The 17,876-nt window shown below is 38.9% G+C and overlaps 1 protein-coding gene across 1 annotated transcript; it reads left to right on the forward strand.

Annotated features, from left to right (window-relative positions):
* The first annotated feature begins 5,194 nt into the window (after positions 1 to 5,194).
* On the forward strand, positions 5,195 to 12,484 carry LOC145631526 (uncharacterized). Its single transcript, XM_081683633.1, has 2 exons — positions 5,195 to 5,339; positions 11,958 to 12,484. Exons 1-2 carry the CDS (start codon positions 5,195 to 5,197, stop codon positions 12,482 to 12,484), a joined length of 672 nt encoding a protein of 223 aa, XP_081539759.1.
* The last annotated feature ends 5,392 nt before the right edge of the window (positions 12,485 to 17,876 follow it).

The following is a 17,876-nucleotide window of genomic DNA, read 5'->3' on the forward strand; positions in this document are numbered from 1 at the left end:
GGATACGTGAGGGAAAGTATGAGCCCTTGTGCCGTGCCTACTTTACTTGTCCCAAAGAAAGATGGGAGTTGGCGCATGTGTATTGATAGTAGGAGTGTGAATAACATCACTATCAAATACCGATTTCCTATTCCAAGATTAGATGATCTACTTGATGAACTACATGGTTCAAAGTTGTTTTCTAAGATTGATCTTATGAGTGGTTATCATCAAATTCGAATGAGAGAAGGAGATGAGTGGAAAACAGCATTCAAGACTAAGTTAGGGTTGTATGAATGGTTGGTGATGCCGTTTGGACTCACTAATGCACCTAGCACTTTCATGAGGTTGATGCATGAGGTACTTAAACCTTTCCTTGGCAAGTTTGTTGTTGTTTATTTAGATGATATTCTGATATACTCTAAAAATTTGCATGATCATCTAAATCATCTAACAAGTGTGTTTGAAGTGTTAAGAGAGAAGAAACTCTATGCTAAGCTTGAAAAATGCTACTTCTTAGTGCCTAGTGTTACTTTTCTTGGTTATGTTGTATCAAAGGATGGAGTTTCAGTTGATCATTCAAAAGTAGAGGCTATTAAAACTTGGCCTATTCCTACTAATATGAGTGAAGTAAGGTCTTTTCATGGTCTAGCTTCGTTCTATAGAAGATTTGTCAAGAATTTCTCAAGTATTGTGGCGCCTATGACCGAATGTTTGAAGAAGGACAAGGGTAAATTCGAATGGACTAAAGAAGCTCAAAGTGCGTTTGAGTTGGTAAAAAAGAAGCTATGTGAAGCACCTATACTTGCGTTACCAGATTTCTCAAGTCCTTTTGAAGTTGAAACCGATGCTAGTGGAGTTGGAATTGGAGCAGTTTTACTCCAAAAGAAGAGGCCTATTGCATATTTCAGTGAGAAATTGGGAGGAGCTCGATTGAACTATTCTACTTATGATAAAGAGTTCTATGCCATTGTTAGAGCTTTAGATCATTGGAGTCATTATCTCCGACCTAATCACTTTGTGTTGCATTCTGATCATGAAGCATTGAAGTACATACATGGACAACAAAAGCTCAATCCTAGACATGCTACATGGGTTGAATTTTTACAATCATTTAATTTTTCTTCAAGGTACAAAGAAGGGAAATCGAATGTTGTGGCTGATGCATTATCTAGAAGATACACTTTGATTGGAATTCTAAATAGCAAGCTACTTGGTTTTGAATTGATCAAAGAATACTACAAAGGTGATGATGATTTTGCTACATTGATTGAAGAGTGTTCTAAAGGAGCCGTGGGTTCTTATTTGCTGCAAGATGGTTTTCTTTTCAAAGGAAATCGACTTTGTCTTCCTAAGTGTTCTATTAGAGAGCTAGTTGTTAGAGAAGCTCATGGGGGAGGAATTGCTGGTCACTTTGGCATTACAAAGACCTTGAGTATGTTACAAGAACACTTCTATTGGCCTAAGATGCTCACGGATGTGCAACTAGTTATTTCTAGGTGTGCAACTTGTCAAAAAGCGAAGGCTACTTTTCATCAAGGCTTGTATACTCCTTTACCTGTTCCAGATTCACCTTGGGAAGATATTTCTATGGATTTTATTGTGGGATTGCCGAGAACACAACGGGGGAAAGACTCTATTATGGTTGTTGTGGATAGGTTCTCTAAGATGGCTCATTTTGTTCCTTGTCACAAAGTGGATGATGCTATGAAAGTGGCGGAATTATACTTCAAAGAGATTGTTAGATTGCATGGAATTCCAAAAACTATTGTGAGTGATCGAGATACAAAGTTCATGAGTTTCTTCTGGAAGTCTCTATGGAAGCTTGTGGGAACTAAATTGCTCTTTAGTACATCTTACCATCCACAAACTGATGGACAAACCGAGGTTACTAATCGTACTCTTGGTGCGCTTTTGCGTGGGTTAGTGAGTAAGACACAAAAGGATTGGGACATCAAGTTAGCTCATGCGGAGTTTGCTTATAATAGATCACCTACATATGCTACCAAACATAGTCCCTTTGAGGTAGTTTATGGAGTCAATCCGAAACTTCCAATTGATCTTGTTCCATTGCCTAAGGGTGAGTTAATTCACAAAGATGCCGAGTCTAAGTTGAAGAGTATGCTGAAATTACATGCTCAAGTTCGAACAAGAATAGAGAAAGTAAATGACATGTACAAAGCTAGAGCAAACAAGCATAGAAAGCAACAAAGTTACACTGTTGGAGACTTGGTATGGTTACATTTGAGAAAGGAAAGATTTCCAGGAAAACGCAAGAATAAGTTGATGCCTAGAAGTGAAGGTCCTTTCAAGATTATTGAGAAGATCAATGACAATGCTTATAAGTTAGAACTTCCGGGAGAATATGGAGTTAGTGCTACATTCAATGTTGGCGATTTGGCTAAGTACATTCCTGATGAAGAACTTCGAGATTTGAGGACAAATTCTTTCGAAGAAGAGGAGGATGATGCAAGTCTAAGCATGGAGAACTTCGAAGATTTGCTTATCATGCATCAAGATAGCTTGTCCCTAAACATTGATTCAAACCAAGCATTGCATGGACACTTTCTTGGATATCAAAACAAAGCCACGGTTTGCTTAGTGACTTTTCTTGGAGTCTAGTTCACTTTCTTGAACTTTCTTGAATTTTCTTTACTTAGATTTTGCTTACAAGTTTTTACCTTTCACTTGAAAGGGTTTTTCTTGGTTCAAGCATTAGGATCTTTAATCATTATTTAGTTGCTTTTAAAATCAGTTAGTTAGCAAAATAAATCAGTTTAGGCGTGTGCTTGTTCTCCAAGGAGATTGGCATATGCTTGTGCTCCAAGGTGCTTGCTCTTCAAGCAAGTTAGAATTCTAGTTTAATTAGGATTGAATTAGGGACTTGTCCTAATCTTCCTAGGTAAACTAAGTCTTATAAATAGGGCTGTAAACACACAAATAAGGATACATAGATTAATATTCAGATTTATTTCTTAAGTTGCATACTTGAGTTTTGGTTGATTGCGATCAATTGCTGTTTTGCTTGTTTTAGTTAAAACATTCGTTTGGATTGATTAATTAGGTGGATTCTTAATTGATTAATCTTAGTTTTTGTTTAATTCTTGGTGGATTTCCTGTATAGAATTAGACTTAAACATATCCCTTGTGTTTTGTTGATTTTCGGATCAATAATTCACATCATCTGGAGCTGCTCCTGTCGTCGGTGACAGGAGGTATTTTATTTTGAATAGGACTCGAACTCTTTTCTTTCGATTTACGTGCTATTTTTTTTCTATAAATAGGGGTCGTATCTCCCCGTTTTTAATCATTCACAATCATCATCTCTCTCTCTTTCTGTCTCTAAAAGTTAGAAGCTTTCCTTCTTTCTCTATTCTTTTTCTAAACCTTCCATCTCTCAAAATTTCTCATACATTATTTCTAGAAACACTTAGCCAAGTTCGAAGTTGCCTTCGCCCTAAATGTGAAAGGTTTGATATTAAGAACTAGAGAGAGAAAGTCTCAAGAACTAGAGAGAGAAAGTTGAAAAATCGATTGAAACCCACAAATTTGAGCTTCGATTTTTAGCCCAATTTCAATGGCAAAGAGGAAGAAGGGTAAGGGAAGCAAGAGTTCAGGGTCTAAATCGAAGAAAAAACAGAAGGCAAGGCAGAATTCTAGACCCAGAACAAGGAATTTTACGAAGAAGAAGGAATAGAGCATTGCTACTGAAGATGTCTCAGTTGAGAGCTGGCTTGATGAAGTAAAGGAGAATGTTATTCCGGAGATAGAGATTACTGAGGAGGAGAGAGGGGCACATCAAGAAGACTTCAATGCGTGGTTACATGTAATCCATAATTCTGCTTCCGCCATTGATGCTGAGCTTAGAACTGATGGTTGTTGTGATAGTGTTCTAAAATTTGATAATCCAACTCCTATTTTGATGATTGAGCATGCTAATCCTACTCCTAATTTGTTTCCCCCAATTTCCGAGACCCCCGATTTGCAATCCCCTGTTTTTCAATCTCCTCCTGCTCGATTAAATTGGCTGGAATCTCTATTTGAGGGTACCAGGGATGAGGGTTTAGATCTCTCCGGGGGTGGAAAATCTTGTGTTGATGGACAGGATGTTAGTCATTTGGTGCAGATTACTTTGGATAATGTGAAACCAGAACTTGATTTTTGGAAGTCCGCGATTGTGTGCTACATTGTTTGTGCTAAACCTCCATTGAATGTGATTAATGGATTCATAAGAAGGGTTTGGGGCAAGTATGGGATAGATAAGATCTCTTTGATGGATAATGGGGTGTTCTTAGTTCGGTTTAGAACTGTTGAGAATAGAGATAAGGTTCTGAATGCTGGACCCATTTTGTTTGACAAGAAGCCTGTTATCATGAAAGCATGGGAGCCTGAGTTGGATTTGGCTAAGGAGACAGTAACTAAGGTTCCTGTTTGGGTTAGGCTTGTGGGGCTTGAGCTTAAATTCTGGGGTCAGAATGCTTTGATGAAGATTGCCTCCTTAATTGGCAATCCTATTAAGACTGATAGAGCTACTACCTCTAAAGAGAAATTGAATTATGCTCGTTTGATGGTAGAGGTTGAGATTAATGCTTCATTTCCAGGTAATGTTGCATTTCTTGATGAAAAGGGTGTGTGCATTACTCAGAAAGTGGAGTATGAGTGGAAGCCTATAATCTGCAAGGTTTGTCATGGTATGGGGCATGAGGATGCTCAATGACCTAATCACAAAGTGCGAACAAAAAAGCAGCATAGGCAGCCACCTAAGCAAATGTGGAGACCAGTTCAGAAGACTAGATCTACTCAGCAGCAAACTAATGCTGTGAGGGGGAGCAGGACAGCTGATGTGACTGATGCTGTTGGACAAGATCCACTGTTTGAGGCTCCCATATTGTTACAGCAGGTGTTGTCTTGGTTGGTGGTAGTGGTAACAGATTTAGGGTATTGGAGGAAGGGGAATGCTCTGAACTGTTCAATGGATAGTGTGGGGTTTTGGAATGTTAGGGGCCTAAATATGCCTAGCAAGTTATGTGATGTTTTGTGGTTCATAAGACAACATAATATAGGTTTGTTTGGGCTTCTTGAAACCAGAGTGAAGGACAGGAATTTTGGTAAGGTGTTTGATAGAGTTGGTGGTGATTGGTCTGTTTGCTCTAATTACAGTAAGCATAAAAATGGTAGAATTTGGGTGATTTGGTAGTCTCAAATATTTAAGGTGATGGTGATCAAGGTTGAGGTGCAGTTAGTTCACTGTAAAGTAGTTCATAAGGCTACTGGTATTCAGTTTGAGGTTAATTTTGTGTATGGTCTGAATGAAGCTGTGCAAAGGGAAGAGCTATGGGATCAGCTAAAGATGCTTGCTGGTGTTGTCCATAGTGTTGTAGCCAAGCCTAACAACTTGGTTATGGACGTTTCTTTGGTCCAAGACGTAGCATCATGCATTGGTGCTATGCGTTCTATCTATGTGCAGCAAGATATTCAATCCTTTGAGTTTCTTGTTGTTCTTATTAACTAGTTCATTCTAGTTCTTTTATGCTTTGAATAAGTTGTAAACTTTAGTCTTATTTTAAGTTTGCAAATTAGTTACATTTTTCTTTAGTTCTTTTAGCTGATTATAGTTCGGAAATGTAATGTCACATTCACACAAAGTACAAGTGCAAGATACATCAAGAAGGCAGCCATTTAAGCTTGTGAAAGAAGCATAGAATCCGAAATTCTTTAAAAGGAATTTCAAGGCTTTAACTTGGGTGTTACAATCAGCTTCAATGAGGAGTTACAAGCTTTCAATTAAGCCTTCAAGTGGGCGTAGATTTCAGTCAGCAAATGAGCATCTAAAAGGCGTCCAAGTACACTCTTGTCTACATACATTCAAGCTTGATCCAAGGCTTGAATCAAGGAGGAGTTACACTTCTTTTTGCTGTTTGAATTGGGCGTGAATTAAGGGGCTGTTTTGCTTCTTACTTGCTGCTTTGTTGGGCGTGAATCAAGGGAGAGTTATGCTCTTTATTTCTGATTTTATGAAGCCTTAATGTGGAGGTTACAAACCGCCACTTTTTCCTTTGATGTATCTAGTTAAGCTTAGCTTCTTTTATTGATGTATCTAGACACAAAATCTGTTTTTGATGCTTAGCTTAGGCGTGTAACAAGTAAGCTGAAAGTCACTTAAGTTAGCTTGTACTTAAGTATGCTTGTTTACTATAAATAGCAAGCAAATGTGAATGAAAAATCAGATTATTCGAACAAACAAACTTTGTGTTTTACACTCGTTTCTTGGATTAGAAACAAACCAGAAATTCTTGGATTTGGAATTTCAATTCCTTTGCTTAGTTAACTAGCTTAGACTACTAGTTGGCTTGTGATCTTAGGAACCCATTTCGTTTCTTAGTGGTGTGACTGTAGCTAAGAAGCTATTTGGTTCATTAGTCTTACTTATCTTGGTTTATCCCTTGTATATTTCGGGTTGATACTCCAAATATACAACATTTGGCGCTAGAAGGAGGGGGTCTAGCAAAACAAATACCTAAACACATACCCCAAACACATACCCAAACACAAACCATGTCCAGCGTCCCACCCCCTAATTGGCAAGAATATGTCAATAAGGTTACACAAGAGAAAGAAGATATGGAGCAACGAATGAAATATATGCAAGATCAACTGAAAGATCTTACTAATAAGATGCGCCATAAGAGAGAGGGCTCACCCCTCCAAAGTGATGAAGAATTGAGTGAATCTAATTTCAATCACAATGATAGGCCTTCTCATGAAAGAGAAAGGTCACGGCCTATTAATGACATAAAAGCAGACATTCCGGAGTATGATGGCAAACTCGATGCCGATGAGTTTGTAGAATGGCTTAGAACAGTGGAGAGAGTGTTTGACTATAAGCAAACACCGGAAGAGAAAAAGGTGAAAATTGTGGCCTTGAAGCTACGAAAATATGCCTCAACTTGGTGGGCTAGTGTGTGCGCCAAGAGGGAACGGCAAGACAAAGAAAAAGTGAGATCATGGGTTAAGATGAAGAAATTGTTGAAACAAAAGTTTCTTCCCACATACTATGTGCAAGAAAACTTTTCAAAATTCCATACCCCTAAGCAAGGTACGAAATCTGTAGAGGAGTATGCTAGAGAGTTTGAAGGATTTGTTATGAAGTGTGGAGTAGAGGAAGATGAGCCTCAAACTTTGGTTCGGTTCCTAGGTGGACTTGACCCAAAAATAGCCAATGTGGCCGAACTACACCCTTACACCACCCTTGAAGAGCTCATTATCTTAGCACATAAGATTGAGCAGCAACAAAAAGCAAGAGGCAAAAGTGAATCATCACGTTTTGCATCTCAAACCTCATTTCCCCAAAGAAAGCAAACATCCAATTTCCCACCTTTCAAACCCACATCCAATCAGCCTACTTCTAAACCACCTTCACAAAACACCCAAAATTCCAACCCAAAACCAGCCCCAAGAAGATGCTTTAGGTGTCAAGGCCTTGGACATATGGCTAGTGATTGTCCAAATAAAAAAATTGTTACTTTGGTAGAGTATGAAGAGGAGAACGAATTAGAGGTTGAAGAGGACAGCAATCTTGAAGAGAATGATGAGTATGCGTGCCTAGGTCCGGATGAAGGAGAATGCTTGGTAGTTCGACGCACACTAAGCAATTTGTTGGACCAAGAAGGGAGCTTGCAACGTGAGGCAATCTTTCACACTCGTTGCACCATTGGTGGAAAGGTATGCACTTTGATTATTGATGGAGGTAGTTGTACCAATGTAGCTTCACAAGTAATGATAGACAAGCTGAAAATGAAAACTATCCCTCATCCTACACCATATAAAATTCAATGGTTAAGTCATAGTAAAGGGATTCATGTCACACAACAAGTCTTGTTATCATTTAGCATTGGTAAAACTTATGAGGAAAAATTATGGTGTGATGTTGAACCTATGGATGCATGTCATGTTTTACTTGGTAGACCTTGGTTATTTGATAGACGTGTGATGCATGATGGTTACAAAAACACCTACTCCTTTTCCAAGGATGGAAAGAAAATTGTCCTAACCCCTTTAATCCTCAAAAATGACCACCCCATATCCACGCCTCCCACTTCCCTCACCACTCTCATAAAATCTGAATTTCGTGAGTATAGGGCTCACAAACACTTCATTTTGAGCCAACTTGATACCCCCTCTCAACCGTCCAAAGAAGAAAACCACCCACTCCTCACCTCTCTTCTCCAAACCTATTCCCATGTTTTCCCCAAAGATATCCCTCACGGATTACCCCCAAAGCGTGACATCCAACACAAGATTGATCTTGTGCCCGGATCCATGCTCCCAAACAAACCAGCCTATAGAACCAATCCCAAAGAAACCGAGGAAATTAGAAGACAAGTGGAGGAATTGTTGTCAAAGGGTCTTATTCGTAAGTCTCTTAGTCCATGTGCTTGTCCTACCTTGATTGTGCCTAAGAAGAATGGAGAGTGGCGCATGTGTGTTGATAGTAGATCAATCAACAAGATCACTATCAAGTACCGGTTTCCTATTCCAAGGTTGAATGATTTACTTGATGATTTGCATGGTTCTAAAGTGTTCTCTAAAATTGATTTGAGAAGTGGCTATCATCAAATTCGAATTTTCGAAGGAGATGAATGGAAGACCGCTTTCAAGACAAAGGAGGGCCTCTATGAGTGGCTTGTGATGCCATTTGGTTTGTCTAATGCACCATCTACATTTATGCGCCTTATGAATCAGGTTATGCAACCTTTCATGGGTAAATTTGTTGTAGTCTATTTTGATGATATTTTGGTGTATAGTAGGGAAGAAGAAGAGCATGCTATGCATTTGCAACAGGTTTTTGAAGCCCTTGCTCGTGAGCAACTATATGGTAACTTAGAGAAGTGTCATTTTTTCACTTCCCAAGTTATTTTTCTTGGTTTCAAAGTTTCCTCTCAAGGCATAGAAGTTGATGAAAAGAAAGTTGCTGCAATTCGTGAGTGGCCCACGCCACAAACAATTCAACAAGTTCGTAGTTTTCATGGACTTGCTTCTTTCTATAGGAGATTTGTGCGAAATTTTAGTACTCTCATGGCACCTATCACCGAGCTAACTAAAAATCAGAAGTTAGTTTGGAATGATAAGGCTCAAAAGGCCTTTGATGAGGTAAAACATCAACTTACTAGTGCACCTATTCTTTCTTTACCTAACTTTGATGAAGTTTTTGAAGTAGAATGTGATGCTAGTGGAGTTGGTATTGGTGCTGTTTTGTCACAAGTTGGGCGTCCCCTTGCCTACTTTAGTGAAAAACTCAATGAAGCACAACGGAAGTATAGCACCTATGATAAGGAGTTCTTTGCTCTTGTTCGTGCTTTGGACCATTGGAGACATTACCTCATTTCCAAGGAGTTCATCCTTCATTCAGATCATGAAGCTCTCAAATATCTTCAAAGCCAACAAAAACTCCAACCACGCCATGCCAAATGGGTGGAGTATTTGCAAGCTTTTCATTTTGTGATCAAGCATAGGAGAGGCGCCATGAACAAAGGAGCTGATGCCCTTTCAAGGAGATACACACTCTTGAATTCTTTCAAGGCAAAAGTAATTAGTGTTGAAGATGTGAAAGCAAGTTACAAAAATGATCATGACTTTGGTGATTCATTTCTAAAATGTTCTAATCATGCTTACAAAGATTATTACATTTTAGATGGCTATTTGTTCAAAGGAAACAGGTTGTGCGTTCCAAGATCAAGCCTAAGAGAATCTCTTATCAAAGAGTTTCATGAAGGAGGAATGGCGGGACACTTTGGCATAGAGAAGACTACTCTTCTTGTGCAAGAGTACTTTCATTGGCCTAGATTGGTTCGTGATGTGGAGTTTATTGTGAAAAGATGCGTGGTTTGTCAAAAGGCCAAGAGTCATAGTCTTCCACAAGGCTATCTTTTGCCCTTACCTATTCCGCAAGCTCCATGGGAAGATGTTAGTCTTGATTTCGTTGTGGGACTTCCTATGACCCAACGAAAGAAAGATTCCATTATGGTTGTTGTGGACCGTTTTTCTAAAATGGCTCATTTTATTTCTTGTCATACAACTTATGATGCTACTCATGTTGCTAACTTGTTTTTTAACGAGGTTGTGCGCTTACATGGTGTACCTAAGTCCATGGTGAGTGATCGTGATCCAAAATTCCTAAGTCATTTTTGGCTTACATTATGGAAGAAGATGGGCACAAAATTGAACTTTAGCACTTCAAGTCATCCTCAAACAGATGGTCAAACCGAAGTGACTAATAGAACTTTGGGAACTTTGTTGCGAACTTTGGCTACTAAACGTCCCAAGCAATGGGAAGAGATGCTCCCTCATGCGGAGTTTGCTTACAACAGAGTGCCTAGCAAGACAACCGGTTTGAGTCCTTTTGAAGTTGTGTATGGATTCAATCCTTGTACTCCTATTGATCTTGCTCCCATTCCCTCACCTAACAAGTTTAGTCATGATGCCGAGGTGCGTTCCAAAGAAATCAAGTCTATGCATGAGCAAGTTCGTTCTCGAATTGAACAAACTAATGCAAAGACTAAAGCCTACTATGACAAGAAGAGAAAGGAGGTCCGTTTTCAACCTGGTGATTTGGTTTGGATTCATCTACGAAAGGAAAGATTTCCTTCCAAGAGGCGTTCCAAGGTTAGTCCTCGTAGTGATGGTCCATTTGCTATTGTTGAAAAGGTGAATGATAATGCTTATAAGGTTGAATTGCCCGGAGACTATGGTGTTTCTAGCACCTTTAATGTGGCTGATTTATCACCTTACTATGATGAGTTTGAAGAGTTGCCGAGTTTGAGGGCAAACTCTTTTCAAGAAGGGGGGAATGTTGTAGCCAAGCCTAACAACTTGGTTATGGACGTTTCTTTGGTCCAAGACGTAGCATCATGCATTGGTGCTATGCGTTCTATCTATGTGCAGCAAGATATTCAATCCTTTGAGTTTCTTGTTGTTCTTATTAACTAGTTCATTCTAGTTCTTTTATGCTTTGAATAAGTTGTAAACTTTAGTCTTATTTTAAGTTTGCAAATTAGTTACATTTTTCTTTAGTTCTTTTAGCTGATTATAGTTCGGAAATGTAATGTCACATTCACACAAAGTACAAGTGCAAGATACATCAAGAAGGCAGCCATTTAAGCTTGTGAAAGAAGCATAGAATCCGAAATTCTTTAAAAGGAATTTCAAGGCTTTAACTTGGGTGTTACAATCAGCTTCAATGAGGAGTTACAAGCTTTCAATTAAGCCTTCAAGTGGGCGTAGATTTCAGTCAGCAAATGAGCATCTAAAAGGCGTCCAAGTACACTCTTGTCTACATACATTCAAGCTTGATCCAAGGCTTGAATCAAGGAGGAGTTACACTTCTTTTTGCTGTTTGAATTGGGCGTGAATTAAGGGGCTGTTTTGCTTCTTACTTGCTGCTTTGTTGGGCGTGAATCAAGGGAGAGTTATGCTCTTTATTTCTGATTTTATGAAGCCTTAATGTGGAGGTTACAAACCGCCACTTTTTCCTTTGATGTATCTAGTTAAGCTTAGCTTCTTTTATTAATGTATCTAGACACAAAATCTGTTTTTGATGCTTAGCTTAGGCGTGTAACAAGTAAGCTGAAAGTCACTTAAGTTAGCTTGTACTTAAGGATGCTTGTTTACTATAAATAGCAAGCAAATGTGAATGAAAAATCAGATTATTCGAACAAACAAACTTTGTGTTTTACACTCGTTTCTTGGATTAGAAACAAACCAGAAATTCTTGGATTTGGAATTTCAATTCCTTTGCTTAGTTAACTAGCTTAGACTACTAGTTGGCTTGTGATCTTAGGAACCCATTTCGTTTCTTAGTGGTGTGACTGTAGCTAAGAAGCTATTTGGTTCATTAGTCTTACTTATCTTGGTTTATCCCTTGTATATTTCGGGTTGATACTCCAAATATACAACACATAGTCCTTGGCTTATTGGTGGAGATTTTAACAATGTTCTTAATCTTAGTGATAGGGTGGGCTCTACTGTAACTCTTGCTGAAGTAGAGCCATTTAGACAGTGTTTGAGTGATGCTCAGCTGTTTGACTGGCAAACTGGGGGTATGTTCTATACTTGGAATAATAAACAAGGTGGGATTGGTAGAGTGAGCACTAGAATTGATAGAGTTCTGGTGAATAATGCTTGTCTGGATGAGTTTCCTAATCTGCAAGCCACTTTTTTCCCTGAGGGTCTTATGGATCATTGTCCATGTGTTTTTCAGCTGTTTGATGGTGGTATGCAGTTGAAAAAACCTTTCAGGTTCTTTAATATGTGGATTAATGCTCCTTGTTTTTTGGATGCTGTAAAGGAAGCTTGGGCTATTGGGTTCCAGGGAACTGATATGTTTCAATTGGTTAGGAAGTTAACTGAAGCCAAAAAGAAACTTAAGAGCATTAATTTGACTAGTTTTACTTGTGTTGAGACAGCTGATGCTGTTGCTGAAAAGAAGCTGTTAGATATACAGTCTTAGTTGTAGAGTGACCCTAGGGATGGAGATTTAATTTTGCAAGAGAAAATAGCAAGGGAGGAGTATACTCAGGCTCATACTGCTAGGTATAATTTTTTGAAGCAAAAAGCCAAGGTTCATTGGTTAAAAGATGGGGACATGAACTCTGCATTTTTTCATGCAATTCTGAGGAAAAGGAGAATTCAGAAAAGTGTTTATTCTATTGTTTGTGAGGATGGGACTGTATTGGCTGAACCTAGGAAAGTTTGTGAGGCTTTTCTGGACTATTATAAAGCTCTCCTAGGTAGCAGTGCTGTTGCTACTGGTGAGGTGCATGATAGTGTTATTCAGGAAGGGAAATGTCTGGGTGTTGAACAGTTAGATAGCTTATGCAGGAGTTTTAGTGAGAAAGATGTGAAAGAGGCTCTTTGGAAAATTGATGATGATAAAGCCCCGAGCCCTGATGGTTTTTCAAGTAAATTTTTCAAGAGTACTTGGGATGTTACTGGTCAAGCTGTCACTAAAGATGTGCTGAATTTTTTTGCTGAGGGTAAGTTGCTGAAGCAAGTCAATGCCACTACTCTGACCCTGGTGCCTAAAGTTGATAATGCTAATAATGTGACTCAGTTTAGGCCAATTGCTTGCTGTAATGTTGTTTATAAGATCATCTCAAAGCTCATTTGTGCAAGGCTCAAAGAAGTGCTTCCTGATTTAGTTGATCCTTGCCAGGGTGTTTTTGTTGCTGGAAGATCCATTTTGGACAATATCTTGGTTTGTCAAGATATGCTAAAGAGTTACAGTAATAAGAGAATGCCTCCTAGGTGTACAGTTAAGGTGGATTTGAGGAAAGCTTATGATTCTATAAGTTTGAGCTTTATAAAAAATATTCTTGGGGCTTTAGGGTTTCCTGTAAAGTTTACTAATTGGATTATGGAGTGTGTTAGTACTCCTTCTTTCTCTTTGATGTTAAATGGTGGTTTGCATGGTTTTTTTGCTGGGAAAAAAGGGATAAGACAAGGTGATCCTATGTCTCCCTTATTATTTGTGTTGGTCATGGAGTACTTGACTAGGATGTTAAAGAAAATTGGGAAGAAAAAGGATTTTAAATACCATCAGAGATATAAGAGCTTAGCTTTGAACCACCTTATCTTTGCTGATGATTTGATGCTGTTCTCTTATAGGAATGTGGATTATGTTAAGCTACTTCTCAGAGCTCTGAAGTCCTTTGAAAGAAGATCTGGGTTGTAGGTTAACACTGATAAGACAACTGTTTATTTTGGTAATGTGTAGAATCAGACCAGGGATGCTATTCTACAGCTGTCTGGTTTTGTTGTTGGTAGTATGCCTTTTAAATATCTTGGAATTCCTTTGAATGACAAGTATTTGAGAGTCACTGATTATGATGCTATAGTTGACAAAATGCTTAATAAGATTCAGTGTTGGAGTAGTAGGAATTTGTCATATACTGCTAGAGCTACCTTGATAAATGAAGTGCTTATGAGCCTTCACACTTATTGGGCTCAGTGCTTATTAATTCCTAAGACTGTGATGCTCAGGATTGTTCAACTCTGCAGAGCTTTTTTATGGGATGGCAAGGCTGTTTTGAGTAGAGCTCCTACCTTGGCTTGGGATTGGGTGTGTAGACCTAAAATTGCTGGTGGTTTGGGGATTAGAAACTGTTTGCTGTGGAATAGGGAAGCTCTTGGTAGCTATGTGTGGAAGATTGCTAAGAACACTGAGTCTTTGTGGGTAAAATGGGTGCACTCAGTTTATCTAAAAGGGCAAGATTGGTGGCAGTATAGTCCCAAGAGAAGTGCTGGATGGGGGTGGAAATTGATGTGTAAGGTCAAGGAGGAGCTAAAGGAAGGATTTACTAGTAATATGTGGCTTAGCAAACAATATAAAATTGCAGATTGTTATAAGTGGTTGCAGGGCAATTTGGATAAGGTTCCTTGGAGCAAGTGGGTTTGGAATAAGTTCAATGTTCCTAAGCACTCTTTTGTAAATTGGTTGGCAATGTTGGGGAGGCTCAAAACTAGGGATAAGCTCTCAAGGTTTGGGGTTTGCTCTGATGATCTATGTCTTCTATGTGGAGAAGAGACTGAAACTATTACCCATTTGTTTTTTGTCTGCAATTACAGTAAGAGATGCTTGACTGGTGTTTGTAGTTGGATGGGCATTGGTTTACAGCAGGATAATATTAGTGAGGCCTGGAAGAGCTGGAGGAATCTGGGGAAAAATAAGATTCAGAGCAATTTTTATCTTGCCACGTTGAGTGCTGTTATTTACAACATTTGGTTAGCCAGGAATCATGTGTTCTGGCAGCATGCTGTAATACATCCTGAGGTGTTGGTAAAAACAATCAGAAGAGAAGTTAGTGGAAGAGCTCAACAACTTATTGATGCTAGATGGAAGACAGAAGACTGTAAATGGCTGTTTAAGCTTAGGCATATGCTATAATTGCTTTTTAGTGTTTTATTATCTCTGATGTTAGTCTCTTTTTGGAGTTTTTTTTGTGTTGTTTCCTGAGTTCAGCTCTTCCTGTGCCCTTCCTAGAAGGTAGCAGGTTTTGTGTGGTTCTCAGAAGAGTTGCCTGTTGTAAGCGTCGCTCGAATTGCGCCTACGTTAAAGCATGTGGTGAATATGCTTGGCCCTCATAGGAAGTAGGAATTGACATATACGATTAGGGACAAAAAAGTAAGGAGCCGCCAACAAGTTTTTAAGGAACTTGTAAACCGTTCACGGATCATAAAAAGGCAACCACGATTAAGAGACAACGAAGGCAACAACGATTGGCACGTGAAGGTTACACCCCATTCATAATCCATGAGATTACTAACTCCATATGGTTCGGAACCACGAAAGGAGGATCGGGGATGATGGTACGAAGTGAGTCATAGAGTCACATTCGCCCGTATTGGCCTCTACTCGATTCTTATAGTGAAAAGTATTCCTGTGATCTCAAAGGCATACAAACAAAATATTCAATTCGCTCCAAACTATTATTTAACTAAATTGGTTTAATATTAATGCACACATAATTCTAAAGTATTGGTGATCACTTCAATTAATAATAAGATTAAGAGGATCCTAAACCGGTTGTCCAAATTATCTTATTAGGCGTGATTTTCAATTACATATTCCCTTTAAAAATGCAACATGGTGATCAAAATAAATATAATAGAACAAATATTAATATTAAAACCAATTTAATCACAATTCCAACAACATAAAATCGTTAGAAAAATAATAAAAATAAAAGAGCATGATCCTTACTTTGAATCTGTTTGTTTGCAACTACAAAACAATAAACGAGTTAGTAACTTCAAGAAAATAAAATAAACAATAACTAAATTAAATTAAATAAAATTGATTTTGGGGCCAAACCCTCAAACAGTTCTACCTTTCACGCCTTGGCTTAAGGACAGAACCTCGAGTAAAATATGGACTCCTTTGAGTGCTTGAAGAAGGAATTTTGAAGTGAAAAGGGTAGGCTAGTGTTTAGGCTAATAGCATAGAAGAGAGAAAATAAAAATAATAAAATTCTCGGTGCCCCCCCGTACATCAGAAATGAGGGGGTATTTATAGGGAAAATGTGCTGAGGGAGCACACGGAACCCTAAAATGATAAAAACCCTAAAAAAGTATCCCGTGACACGGTCAGACTGTACCGTGACACGGTCATACTGTACCGTCAGACGGTACACTTTCCCGTGACACGGTACACTTTTGGAGTGACGCGGGAAATTTTCAGAAAACAGGATGAAAAACGCATTAAGGGTTTACGCGGAAAGGACACGGAACGTCCCGTGTCACGGCAGACCTCCCGTGTCACGGGAAGTCCTACCGTCAGACGGGAAGCATTCCCGTGACACGGTGGCAGTCTGCCGTGGCGCGGGAATTTTTCAGTCCATTTTCCGTCTAAATTCATTTTTAACCCTAATTTCTTTCGGCTTTTAAAGTGCCGATTGATAATTTCGGGCTTTTTCTGACTTTTTATTATTCAGGCTAAAATAAGAAAATAATTAAATAAAAATAAATAAAAGGTTTGGGCCAAAAATAAATAATAAAACAACAAAATAAAAAAGGTTTGGGCTAAAAATTAATTAATAAGTTTGGGTGAAATTAAAACTATGCTTTTACCAAACATCAAGACTAATCCATGGACCGCTCAAAAGTATGAATTTAATAAAATACGATTTTTTAAGCACTCTCGGGATTAAATACTAAACCCGACCAATAGTAGCGGTGAAAGGTTATTTATCATCGGGTTTGAATTTGGGGAGACATTTTTAGGTGTCTACAGAAGCCCCCACTTTGACTGAGTTTGTAGAAACGTCAGTTTCGAAAACGATAGTCAAAGTATCCGATAGGGACGGAGAATGATTTAAGACGTTCTGCTATCCTAAATCACTCTGCATACGCCGATACCTGCAGAAAAATGTTAATTCCACAGATAAAAGAGTAAAGGGATAGAATACGTATCTGGCACCAGTGTATCGGTGACAAACGAATTTGGCAACTTCCTAAGCTTGAAGGAATCCACCGAGTGACATTTGTTGAAACGCTTTCCATGCTTGAGGAAAGCCGACTGAAGAGTTTGGTAGTTTTCTAAGCCAAAAGAAAGCTACCGGATAATACTTTCCATGCCTGAGGAAAGTCGACAAACGAATTTGGTGTCATTCTATGCTTGAAGAATTCCACCGATAATGCCTTCCATGCTTGAGGAAAGCCGACAAAAGAATTTGGCGGTTTTCTATACTTGAAGAAAAATCCACCGATAACGCTTTCCAAGCTTGAGGAAAGCCGACTTGGCGGTTTCCTATACTTGGAGAAAAATCCACCGATAATGCTTTCCATGCCTGAGGAAAGCCGACTTGGCGGTTTTCTATACTTGAAGAAAAATCCACCGATAATGCTTTCCAAGCTTGAGGAAAGCCGACGATTGCTGAAATTGGTAAGTGTATGATGGTTCGATTATCCCCGAACGTGGGCCGCAGATGATTCACAATTTTAAGCCGATTATCTGACCATATTAAATGCTTAAAATGCCGAAAAATAGACTTTGACGCTTGCCAGGGGTAAATGGTAATTTTAGTCCCTCTTAAATATCAGTTGGAATTTTCCGCGTAATTCTAGCGAAAAATAACCGCTCAATAATCTCGAAAAATCAGTCAAACTAGTCAAAAAGGCCAGGAATATTCCCTGAACAAGTGCAGAATTGCCGCGCCACGTCAAATACTTCCCGTGACACGGGAATGACTCCCGTCAGACGGGACAGAATCCCGTGTCACGGGAACTTTTTCCCCCCTTTTTTTTATTTTGCTGTTTGAATTGGTCAACGCGCCACGTCAAATTGTGCCGTTACAAAATAACGGTAACCGTGACACGGTTAACGGGGTACGTTGCACGGTTAC

Source organism: Chenopodium album, chromosome 1 (assembly GCF_948465745.1).
Source record: "Chenopodium album chromosome 1, dcCheAlbu1.1, whole genome shotgun sequence".
NCBI lineage: Eukaryota > Viridiplantae > Streptophyta > Magnoliopsida > Caryophyllales > Amaranthaceae > Chenopodium > Chenopodium album.

What these genes read in the sequence shown, in the direction of transcription:
- LOC145631526 (XM_081683633.1), top strand. Translation starts at nt 5,195, where the DNA reads ATGGTGATCAAGGTTGAGGTGCAGTTAGTTCACTGTAAAGTAGTTCAT. An exon ending in TCAGCTAAAGATGCTTGCTG is followed by an intron (nt 5,340 to 11,957) that starts GTGTTGTCCATA and finishes TTATTGGTGGAG; the next exon opens with ATTTTAACAATGTTCTTAAT.